Source organism: Syngnathoides biaculeatus, chromosome 6, assembly GCF_019802595.1.
Source record: "Syngnathoides biaculeatus isolate LvHL_M chromosome 6, ASM1980259v1, whole genome shotgun sequence".
NCBI classification, from domain to species: Eukaryota; Metazoa; Chordata; class Actinopteri; order Syngnathiformes; family Syngnathidae; genus Syngnathoides; species Syngnathoides biaculeatus.
In genome coordinates, this window is record NC_084645.1 from 30,821,909 (window position 1) to 30,834,145 (window position 12,237).

General features: G+C 42.8%; 1 protein-coding gene across 3 annotated transcripts in view; it reads right to left on the reverse strand.

Moving 5' to 3' along the window:
* LOC133502174 (insulin-like growth factor 1 receptor) overlaps positions 1-12,237 on the reverse strand; it is a 142,021-nt gene that overhangs the window by 3,629 nt on the left and 126,155 nt on the right. For all 3 annotated transcript variants that reach the window (XM_061822658.1, XM_061822659.1, XM_061822660.1), the window contains 8 exons: positions 11,623-11,788; positions 11,445-11,547; positions 10,170-10,240; positions 9,863-10,092; positions 9,034-9,138; positions 8,782-8,941; positions 8,515-8,644; positions 4,796-4,930 (listed from right to left, as the gene is read on the reverse strand). In XM_061822658.1, coding sequence (XP_061678642.1) covers positions 4,796-4,930; positions 8,515-8,644; positions 8,782-8,941; positions 9,034-9,138; positions 9,863-10,092; positions 10,170-10,240; positions 11,445-11,547; positions 11,623-11,788 — 1,100 coding nt within the window. The remainder of the gene's footprint in view (positions 1-4,795; positions 4,931-8,514; positions 8,645-8,781; positions 8,942-9,033; positions 9,139-9,862; positions 10,093-10,169; positions 10,241-11,444; positions 11,548-11,622; positions 11,789-12,237) is intronic.

Genomic DNA, 12,237 nt, shown 5'->3' on the forward strand with positions numbered 1-12,237 from the left:
TGACATTTGCGCATCTCTCGTTTCGTCATTTGCCAGAAAACATTTTTGATAACATGCCAAGTTGTAAACACCCGAAATAGATCACATTTTTTAGGGGGACAATTTTATTGCTACCGATGACATCGGATTATTACGATAAAGTGCTCTTGACAGTTTTTTTAGCCCTGCAGTCTACGGTTAAGCACAAAATCATTCATTAAAAAAAAAATCCAACCTCTAAAGTGGATGATAATAATAATAATAATAATTCTGTTTTAAATATTAATAAATCTGAATAGAAATATCTTTTTGCTGGCAGGAGTTTAAAACCCCTGATCTTATTGGCCGATTAAAATAAATGAGTTATTAATTTTGTAAGATCAGCCCTTTGGCCCTGTAGTTTTGTAATTGTTTTGAAAAAGATATAGAAAAATAATTTCCGATAAAAATGGGAAAAGAATTAAATGACAATATTTATTTTAATTTGTTGTTATTTTTTATATTCCTTTGAGCAAAGTGATGACAAATCCTGGATTTTTATTGGACATTGAACACGTTGTGTTGAATACATTATTGAATAATATTTGCTTGTCATTTTGTTTTTCTTTTTTTTGTCTTTTAGGAAAACTACGGCGTCCCGAAAGGGACACTGGAAAAAAACCTAACTGGTTTCTCATTGTAATGAATAACTTTGTCATTACAATAAGTAAGTTACTCATGAGTAAGTTACTCATTACAATGAGCGTGTCAAAAAACGCCTACCTATGGGTCCTAGCTTATATACCTGCTAGCGGTAGCTTCCTGAATAAGGAATAAGGGTCTTTGATACATGCACACATGCAATGGACAACTTACTCATTACAATGAGAAAGTTACTCATTACAATGAGAACGTTTCTCATTACAAGGAGAAACCAGTTAGTTTTTTTTTTTTTTTCAATGTCCCTTTAGGGGCTCCGTTGAAAACAATAACTGTACATTGATTATAACTGGAGATGTTAAAATACTTATAAATGTATATTTTTTTTAGTTTAGAGAAAATACTAAAACTCCCTAACCTTTTTTGGAGAATGTTGAGGAACTACCGCACATTATTTTTGGACCATAGTAAAGGATGCTGGTAACATGTTGCATCATCAACACTGGAAATGCCCGAGTATGAATTTGGACGTGAATGTTGAATTAAATCTCTAATTTCTTGTGCCATTTCCTGAAAAAAAAAAATGTCACTTTAACTTGTCGACTTCATGCATACATTTTTGTATGTGCAGCAATAAAAAAGTGCTCCCGACGCGCCCCCGTGGGGAACATCCCCGTCATAATTCATTTCGGCAAGCGATGACGTGACTCTCCTTCATAAATCACTTGAATATGAGGCTCGTTTGCATGCGGAGGAGGAAAACCCCGAGCTACTCGGTCCAAAAGAAGACCCGGACGACGTGGAACTATTCAAAGTTGTCCGCTCCTGTGTTCCAAATTTAAGCAGCGACTCGGGCCAGGCGTGTATGGCGCCAAAATCAGCTGCTGCGGGAATCCAAATATTTCGAGTTCTTCTTGCTTGAAACCCACAAGTGACCCCCAGTTAAGTTGTTTGATTTTAAAGGGGTACGCTACGAGCGCGGTCACACAACAAAATAAACTCGTATCTCAAGGCATCACTGCGTTAAATCCACAAATGCATGGAACCGATATTGCCAAAAGTATTTTCGCAGTGTATAACATGTGACAAATCTATATACAGTGGAACCTCGGAATACGAACGTTTCACTAGTTGTAACAAATCGTTTTTCGACCCCAAAAATCTGTGGAAAAAACGCCTTGGTTTTTGGCCCAGTTCTCATTTTCCCAACGTCTGTCCAAAGCGAAATCAATATTGAGTGGAGAGCCGGCTCGAGCGGACCGATGACGAATGCCGAGACGAGTCGCTGCTCACTTGGGAGTCGTGCAGTCATTTTATTGCTCATAGCGTGAGCCTGGACCTTTGCTCGTGTTTCTCAAGATTGTTTTTTTATTTTTCCAGTATTTTCTTTGCCATGGGCACAAAGAAAGGCAGCGGCGTGACCAACGTCGAAGGAAAAAGAAAGTTGAGCAAACCATAGTGGATCTAAAGAAGGAAATGCGTGTTTGTTACGACTCTTGCCAACAAGCATCGTACGGCTTAGTCGACTATTTTCGACTTTTCGAAAGAACAAAAATGTAATAAAAGGCAGCTGGTATTGCCAAAGGAAGGACTAGCATTACAAAGGAATTGCCACGCTATTGGAGAATTAAACAGTCAAATCATGGAGAGTGATTTCGACACTTCCTCCTTCCCTCTCGAGTCCTTCCGATGCCATCACACAGAGAGCAAAAAGGTAAATTACAGACATTTAAGTTGCTTTAAGTGTATGCATTTATTATTGTTTAAATGTAGGGTGTATGTTTTTACAAAAATAGGAATTAAAATAGCAATTTACTATTTGGCGGTTGGGAACGGATTAAACTCATTTACCTTATTTGCTATAGGAAAATATGTTTCGGATGTTGAACAACTAGGTCTTTGAACACTTCACAGGAACGAATTATGCTCAAATTGTGAGGTTCCACTGTATATTATTTTTTTACATCAACACCACGTTGGAATGCATGGCACATCCGTTTCTTGAGTTCTGAAGTTCAGCGTTCGAATCTCGGCTGCGCCCTTCCTGTCTGGAGTTGCACTTTATTCTCGGCTGTGTAATTTGACGACTAAGTGTTGAAGCGCTGCTTCCGCAGGTGAAAATACCATCAATGTTTTGATGATTGGAAAAATGCTTTTTTTCGTCTGAGGATCGATCCACCACACAAGTTGTCACCCCGCAGTAGAGGGCCTTTGACTGTCTTTCTGGTGGCTTTCTTTCTTTACAGCCGGAGTTCCCAGACTACCGCAAGTTTTGCCCACCCACCATGTCGCAACGCCATAATTGTGTATTCATGAAAATTTGCAAAAGTGCCACTAATACTTGATCGTCGGGTTATTATAGCTATTTCTGAAAATTATGCAGAGTATTGTATGACTTCTTTGTAACCACTTTTAATCCAATTTTTGCTTTTGAAATCACTGCACGCTACCTCCCACCCGCATCCACCGAGCACAGCACACCACCTCTGTAACACAATCCACACACTGCTGTAATCAGGACAACACAGTCAGGCTGCCATAGAAACCAAAACTTTGTGTCTGCACAACATCAGCCCCTGCCCCCCTCCGCCCCCACCCCCAAATCCACAACTTGCTCTCTTTCTAAGGTGTTGTTAGCCATGGTGAGCAGAGGAGGAGGGAAAGCTGAGGGTGGGCAGAATGCCTTCTCGTTGAGGTCACAGACCGGCTTGTCTGCTAACACGGTGGTTCTCAAACTGGGGGCTGCATAATAATTTGGGCAGGGGTGTCAAACTCATTTTTATCGCGGGCCACATTGTAGTTACGGTTTCTGTCAGACGGCCGTTATGACTGAAAACCATGAAAATCTTGAATTGACACATCAAATTTACACATTAAATTCACCAACTAGTTTTGGAATCAGAAGTCAACTATCAAGTATTGACTATTGTTGATGCCTCACAAAAATGCTTGCAATATCTCGATGTCATCATTTATCATATGACAATTTGAAATTTTGGTTCAGATTTGAACAAAAGTCACGGAAGTTGAGACATGATTTAACCCACATAAAATCATGTGGCGGGCCACATCTGGCCCCCAGGCCTTGAGTTTGACACCGGCGGTCTGAGGGATATGGACCGGGCCACAAATTGCAAAAATCTGTGTATATTTGACCCCCATTATGCTTTCAAAATAAATAGTAATATTTATAATGGCTGCCAAATTCTTGAATAAGCGGAGATAAACCACTAATAAGCATGTTCCGGTTTAGTTTTACCCACCCCCAAAGAAAGAAAAAGAATAAAAATTGAGGGAAAATATTGAAAAAAAAAATCTGCTGAAAGAATAAAATCCAAAAATATTTTTACATGACAAAAACCTCTTTAAAAAAAGAGATGTATTTGCTAATGTAGCATTTCAACTGTTTTTTCTAAAAAATAAGCCATTCCTCTGGAATTTGGAGGTACACATGGTAGTTGTGTTTAATTATTAAAAAAAATAAACACAAAAGTAATTAAAAAAAAAAATCTCCCCTTTAAGTGGTCCCCAACAAGTTTGAGAACCCCCCCCCCCCGACAGGCGAATAATGAATGAATGAGCAAAGACATTGGCAAACAGACAGGAATGACTGGCATGGGAATTGGGGGGTGGGGGGTGCCCCTTCTCCGCCCCCCAGCTAGCGGTTGTCGCGTCATCAACGGGACGCTTTTAAGCTGTGACGCCGCCCCGGGGTCTCGCCTTGGCACGCACGCGGGGACCACATGATAGCTTGACCGCCAGCCATGACTTAAAATAGGCAGAATATTAACAAGAGTCAAGGGCGGGTGACACCACCCCCCCCACCACCACACACACACACACACACACACACACACACACACACACACACACACACATTTAATAGCGCTTTCCAAACTGGGGTTTGTCAATCCGTGAGAAAGTTGTTGAATTTTTGTCAGGTGTCAGGTCATCATTAGCATGAGTAAATATACTTTTATGGCGGGCTTGTTAAAAACATGCTTGCATTTGAATATTATTTCAGGTCATGTCTGGTTCCATTTTTATCATGAAATATAAATCCAAATTAATTATGTGCATGAAGTCTTTTTTTAAGGTTGTGTGTGGGTTAATGACTTTGCATTGATCAAAAAGCTTGGGAAATGAAGCCAAAAAAAAAAAAAAAAAAAAGACTCACAGCATGTCAGGACAGTTGTCAGGCTTGTCCAGGAGTCCTCCCTCCATGACGAAGCGCAGCACTTGCTCGTTGGACATGCCCTGGTAGGGTTGCTCTGCCAAGGTGGCGATCTCCCACAGCACCACGCCGAACGACCTGTTTGCAAAACACCACCAACAAATCCTCACTTGGAATGTGATCCACTGAAAGGCAGAGGAAGCGCGGACTTCTCCAGGCCCCTCAATTTTGCTACCTTAGCAAAACTGAAATAAAATACAATGAGAAGATATATTGTATTTTCCGGACAACAGTGTGCAGCAGATAATCAGCCGTGCCCGCTTTGTGTAGTGTGTGTCCCCCAATACACAAGCCGCAGCTGAGCATATACTGGACCTACTGCTATGTTGTGAAATTAGATCTTGCAACAGAAAGACTTTGTAAATGTTTATTTCCATACTTTACAGTGATTGTATCACGGCAGTAACATTTTCTCAAACGTAACAAAAATCTTTGATTTTACCCCTCCTCCTGCCCCTGTTGATTGAAACCACTAAAGTCATGGTCTTAAGTATCGGAGTTGAAGAGATCCAGAAAGGCTCCGTCAGACACTATTTCAGTCTTTCTGTTGCTTTCAGTGTCATTTTTGTCTCGATTTACCGCTGAAGTTGTGCCGTTCTCCTCTAGTAGCAGTCCAGCCTTTTAATCTATTCGTGATCGTAGATTCTGCTCCACATGTTTAAAATCTACTGTCAGACCTCAGAAAAGGAAGACCTTTGCCTGCAGCTATTGTTTGTGAAAGATTATCAATTATTTAATTAAAAAATATATAATTTGTGTTGGTGTTGCGTCCTGCTTTGAGGGCACCAAAAACTATTGCAGTTTTCTACACACGCTAGAGGTGGCTTCCTCTTCTTCTACAGGCAGTTGAGGTAGATTATTCTAGTTTCTGGTGAGGCGAATACTTTCGAAGGAGTTCCTCAAGGCAAGAATCCTGCAATTTTCCCAAAACGGCCAAGTTCTTGTTCAATTCCATGCGTGGGTCCTTGAGACTTTTTCATGGGTTCTGTTACGATCCATGCATCCGCCCGCATTCATTTTCATTGATGATACGGGTTTTTCTTTTCTTGACCTTTCAGGTGGACGTGCAACCTTTGGATGGTCATCTTTTGGACCTCTACATACATACTCGCTTGAATTGCACAAAAAATGGTGCATTTTAAGGTACGTCGAGAGCCCCAAATAGACAATTCCGACTCATGGTGCTTGAGGCCTAATTATGAGAAAGAGTTGGGCGGTTTTTTTTTGCCAAGATTTTACAATTCCACTTGTCTATTTTGTAACCTCACAGATAGACTCTTGTGAAATTGACACTCAGATGACCACCTATGGACAAGGTTGTCTTTAATAAACCTGACATGCATGTTTTTGGACTGTGTGGTAACAAAACACCTACACAAGAATGCGGAGAACATGCAAACCACACTCGGGAAGGCCTTGAGTCGAGGTTTGAACGCAGAATCAGACGTGCTAACCACGCGACCATTGCGCTTACTCATCATGATCAATTATATTAAAAAAAAAAAAAAAGTTACAAAAGGTTGCAGAGACAAGCGCTTTGAAGAGACTTTAGCAATCCACTATTTATAATCTGGCAGATGTACTTGAGATGAAGTCAGAGCGACAGCTGGCAATGTTGCGAATAATGTTGACTTTCCGTCCAAGGACAAGAGTTTGCGCCGCGCCGACAGTGAACGTCACCTCAGTTTTCCCTCCAACCTGTTCCCCGATGAAGAAATTCTTAATGTGACTGACGAGGACCGTGCTGTTTGCTCGCCCTCGCAAGCGGGGTTTTCTCCAAACAGGAACAAGCGAGGACACGCGGGCCCGAGCTAACGGAGTCACGAAAATAGTCAGCCACTTTGCGGGGCCCGCCGTGCCAGACTTCTTGCGCCGCGCGACATCAAACGGGGAAGATGCATTTTGTGGAATGGGAGTCTGTGCTGGCGAGGCAACCCGCTCATTTGGGGGAAACATCTGGAGGCGTTTAAGGCCATTCTTAAGGACTGACACATGGGACACTCGGAGTTGGGGAAAAAAAAAAAAAAAAAAAAAAAGTTTGCAGGCACTTTTAGTTCCCCGCAATCATGCTGCCGTTCACGCTAAAACGCCACAACGCAAAAGCATGACAAGGAGAAAATAAAGTATTTCAAATAGCTAATAGCATATTTTTATTCCCTATGTAGGGTCCATCCTGCTATTTATCTTAATTCTTCAAGTGAATTTATCATCTATTTTTTAGGGGTTGGGTGGGTGTGGGGGATCCTTATCATGCCTGAAGACTCAATTTTATTAAGGGTTTGTATCCTTCTGACAGGCGACACGATGGAATAGATGGAAAGCGTTGGCCTCACAGTTCTGAGGTCCCGGGTTCGATCCCGGACCCACCTGTGTGGAGTTTGCATGTTCTCCCCGTGCCTGGATGACTTTTCTCCGGGCACTCCGGTTTCCTCCCACATCTCAAAAACATGCAATATTAAATGGACACTCTAAATTGTCCCTAGGTGTGATTCCGAGTGCGTCTGTTTGTCTCTGGCAACCAGTTCAGGGTGTACCCTGCCTCCTGCTTGTGAACAGCTGGGATAGGCTCCAGCACTCCCGTGACCCTCATGGGGATAAGCGGGTAAGAAAATGGATGGATCCTTCTGACATATGCATTTCTCTTTAGGGATCTTTAACATGACAAAAACCCATCCAGCAGCCCCACCAGAAAGTTGCAAAAAATTAGCCCTGGGCAATAATAACTTAGCCAAAGATACAAGCCTGTCCAATATTTTAATCTTACACATTTCATAGGTTTGTAGCCTTCTCAATGTTCCAAAAAAATGGTTTTGTTTATTGCAATATGATGCAGCGCTATAAGACTGCAAAGTCAATCATGGGGAGAGGTTCTACAGCTATTACATAACAAGAGTCTCGTAATATTGGTTGTGTTAATTTAGCAACCCCCCCACTCCTAAAATAGGTAAATTAAAATGTAAACGGGGACATTATTATATTGTAAGTAATGATAAAATATAAACGCTGCATGTAAATTGCTCATTTTTAAAGTCATTTTACTGAATAATCAAATTATAATATTAAATGACAACACATTATTTTCACTATTTTAAACCTGCCTTTCAATTGATTAAATAACTCCGCACGTCTCTGTTTAAAAAAAAAAAAAAAAAAGTGTGGCTCTTGAGCACAAAAGTTAGCCCACCCCTGGCCTGTATGGACTTGAAGGGGTTTTCAATTGAAAAAAAAAAAAAAAAAATTGTCATATTTGTTGAACCTCATTAGAACCTTACCCATGATAAATAACACCCCCAAAATAATCAGCCATCCATGGACCCATCTTGTGCACCACAGTGTATTTGCAAGGAACAACCGTGGCTGAGAAAAAAGAGCCAATTAGAGTCAGAAGGCGTGACTTGTGACTTGCGGGTGGGGGTGGGGGGGGGGGGCAATCTTTTGCCATGCGCCCACTCACACAAGCTGATGAAACCTTGTGTTACAGGAACATTTCTGCGAGGTAATATAGTAACACAAATTGCAAATCAAATTAAAGGCACAGGCTGGGGTCAGAACGATTTTTTCCACATACATTATTTATCATGTGCTAGTGTCAAATATGAGACTTTTATTTACTTATTTTTGCTGGAGGGGGACTTTAAATGCAATCAAGTGTTTTCTCCTACCAGACATCAGACATGGTAGTAAATACGCCGTCTTTCAGCGACTCTGGTGACATCCAGCGGACGGGCAGAAGGCCTTTTCCTCCTTTTCTGTAGTAATCTGTCTCGTAAATATCTCTGGTCATGCCAAAATCTGCAGGAAAAAGAAAGGGGGGAGTGTTGGGAATGAAGCTCATCCATTCCAGACTGCTAAAGGCATTGACTAAAGTCCTCGTATTTTTTTTTTTTTTTTTTTTTTTCAATAACGTAGACCCCTGAAGCTTCTCTCACCTCCAATCTTGACCGTAAAGTCTTCCGCCACCATGCAGTTTCTGGCTGCCAGGTCTCTGTGGACAAATTTGTTGGCATTTAGGTACGCCATGCCGTCAGCGATCTCCCCCGCCATCTGAATCATCTTCTTGAGCGGGGGCAAGACCTGGACGTTGGTGTTCTGCAGGAGACGACGAAGGGTCAGGTGAGGTTTTTAATGTCAGAATTACAAAATGGATCACGAGAATGTGTTCAAGGAAGACAAAATAATACTTCTTTGCGAAGAGAACGCAGGTGGCTCTTCAGATCTCCGCCGGTCATCAGTTCCATAATCACCAAGGTGGGTTGTCCCTGGGAGACCACGCCCAGAAGCCTCACCTACACCAATCACAAGACAGTAAGTCTCGTAGAAAGCAGACCGTGACCTTTTCGTTTTAGGGTTGGAAATGACTTAGCGTTTGTTCGCACTTGGGCCTCGCGGTCAAAACTTCATGTTCAAACCTTGGCTCAGATTTTCCCTTGAGAGGACGTGTATGTTTGTTAACTGGAGCCTCTAAATTGCACAGCACTGTGAATGTGAGTGTCAACAGTTGTTTGTCTGTCTGTACACTGCGTTGTGATTCACGGACGGCTAATCCAGGATGCAGCAGTTACAGAAGACGCTGATAAATCAACTTTGGTTAGAACCAGTGGAGCCTGACTTCCTGTCTCAATCCGATCACCCCTGCTGCCACATTAAGGATGACCAAATGTTAATTACATGGCTCCTTCACGCTTCTTAAAAACGGTAATCGCCCCACGAAAGTGCTGCGATTGCTGGTGATTTATTTCTTCCAACGCAAGCATTTTAAAAGAAGTGCGAGAATCCTGTATGCCAAAACATCCTTCGAGCAGTTGATGAGACACAGATCACGCTGAATGAGGCTGATTCTTGCCTCAGGATGCAAAAATTTGGAGCGCTTGTGACCTGCAGAACTCCTGTAAAATCTCGGGACTTGGGGTTCGATGTCACATTGATTTTTAGTTGCGGTTCGTCAGGTGTTTTCTTTTTTTTCTTTTTTGGGGACACTTTCTGTGTCTTTTTCCCCTCCGTTGCGCTTACCACATGGTGGCAATTGAACTCCTTCATGACGGACGCCTCGTTCAAAAACTCGATGCGTTCCCTCATGCTGGCCGACTCGTTGACCGTCTTGATGGCCACCCGGGTCTCGGGCTCGTCCTTCACCACTCCCTTGGCGATGCCCTCGTAGACCATGCCGAAAGAGCCCTGGCCCAGCTCCCGGTGCATGGTGATCTTCTCCCTCGGTACCTCCCACTCATCCGGGACGTACACTGTCGCGCCACACCAGCGGGTCAGAGCCGCGAAAACATGAAATGAGAGGATCTTAGCTATTTAGGATGCTGCTTACTGTCTGCAGCGCTGAAGTACTCTGGATTGACTGAGGCGTAAAGAACTCCGTTCCCCAGTCGATCGCTGTTCCTGTTGACAGAATATACACCAAGGTTTAAAAGTCTTGAGATTGTATTTGGAAAACTAACACAGAGAAACAAAGACAAAAAAATGATCCGAGTCTTATTTTGAAAATCAGGTGCATCTCCCTGTGCCTCTGAACACACATCAAACCGCTCATCTTGGTCACGTCTGGTCATGACTTTTTAACTCTTTAAAAAAACAAAAAAACTACCATAATTCCCGGCCGAGAGAGCGCACCTGGTTGTAAGCCTCACCCAGTACATTTGTAAAGGAAATACCATTTGGAAAAGACATAAACCGCACCTGTATAAAGGCCGCAAGTCCCCGCATTGAAACCCACATTGAAACACGAGATATTTACAAAGATGGTGTAATGGTCTGAGAGCTCCCCCGTGCTGAAAAGTCTCCTTGTGATAAGTGCGCATGAGTGACTAACTAACAGGGGAACTCTGGGTACGTAGCAGACGCTTACTTGGAAATCTCACGATCTCATAGTTCCCCTTCTTCTACATTGAGGGAACCAACATACGTTATAACCTAACCCTAACCTACCCTTAAAACAAACGTCGATAAAAAAGTTGTACACATATATGTACGTTCACTGTGTTCGTCTTTCTGAGACATCCATAGCGAACATGAACACTCGCGACAAATTGCCGATTGGCACATGTTTAAGCATGGATGGGGATGTTTCAGAATAGCCGGAAGTTTACAAAATATACGCGCATTACCCATAAAGAGACTTAGCAGCTCCAGGAGCGCTCTGACCATCACACCAATACACAGAGAGTTTAATGCTAGCGCCGTACTAATGCTAACGCTAGGGCCGTGCTAACAGGGCCGGTTGAAAAAATATATATATACCGGTAAAAATGACTGAGACACGGCAGTAACATGCTAGCGCGGGGCTAACAGAGCCGGACCGGTAAAAGTCACTTCCTCGGCACATGTATTCTACCAGTCTCACTCTTGCCTTTTCCGCTCAAGTGCCCCCTTGCGTCCGTCAGAAAAAATGCACAAATTAGCCGCATCACCACATAAACCGCAGGGTTGAAAGCGTGTGAAAAAAGTCGCGGTTCATAGACTGGAAATTACGGTAATCTCCGGAGGACCAGGCCCAACCCATTTAATATATTCAAATGTGGCCCATGACCACAAAAGTTTTATCGCCACAGGTACAAAGGGACAATATTTGGTGACGCGTACTTGCCTCTTTTTGTTAACAAAGAAGAGGATGGTGCAGAGTCCGATGATGAAGAGAATCACAAAGATGGGAATGATGATAATCAGATAGAGGGTGGCAGCGTTGTCTCCTGGGAGGACATAAGAGCAATCAGCACGGGTGGACAACCGCCTCCCACAATCGCCGTTTTCCCGCGTTGTATTACGTTTGGGCGGCGGCACGTAGAATGACACGCTTTCCGTCCAGGAGCCGTTGCCCGCCAGAGACGTGGCTCGAACGCAGGCCGAGTAGTTCCCCGAGCCCAGGTTGGTGAGACGAGCGCCTTGGTGCTTGCGATACTGCTCGCGAGAGACACACTCGTGCTTCTCGGGCTGAAACGCAGCAAAGCACATCGAGAGATACGATCAGGAAAAAAAAAGAAAGACATACAGTGGTGGCGGCTTTCTGAGTTTTTCAACTCAAGATGACATCACAGACCCACCAAAGACAACATACGATATATGATATTTAGGCTTTGTTCGTGTTTACATACATCGTATTATATTTGCATTTCAAATAATATAAATGCACTGCATTTTACGTTTGTTCATAAACAGAAGCCATTTTTTTTCTTTTAAATGTAAAACATAGGGTCATCAACCTGAGCGCATCTTACATAGGAAGCCCGCTAACCAGTTTTCCAGATTTGGTCACCTGACATTGGGCAAATGGCGGATTGTGCTAAAATTCTTCTTCTTCACAAAAAAAACTGACTAAGTGACGGTATTTGACTCAAAACTTTGGGACAAATCAAACAATCTTCTGTAATTCGCAGAGGCTG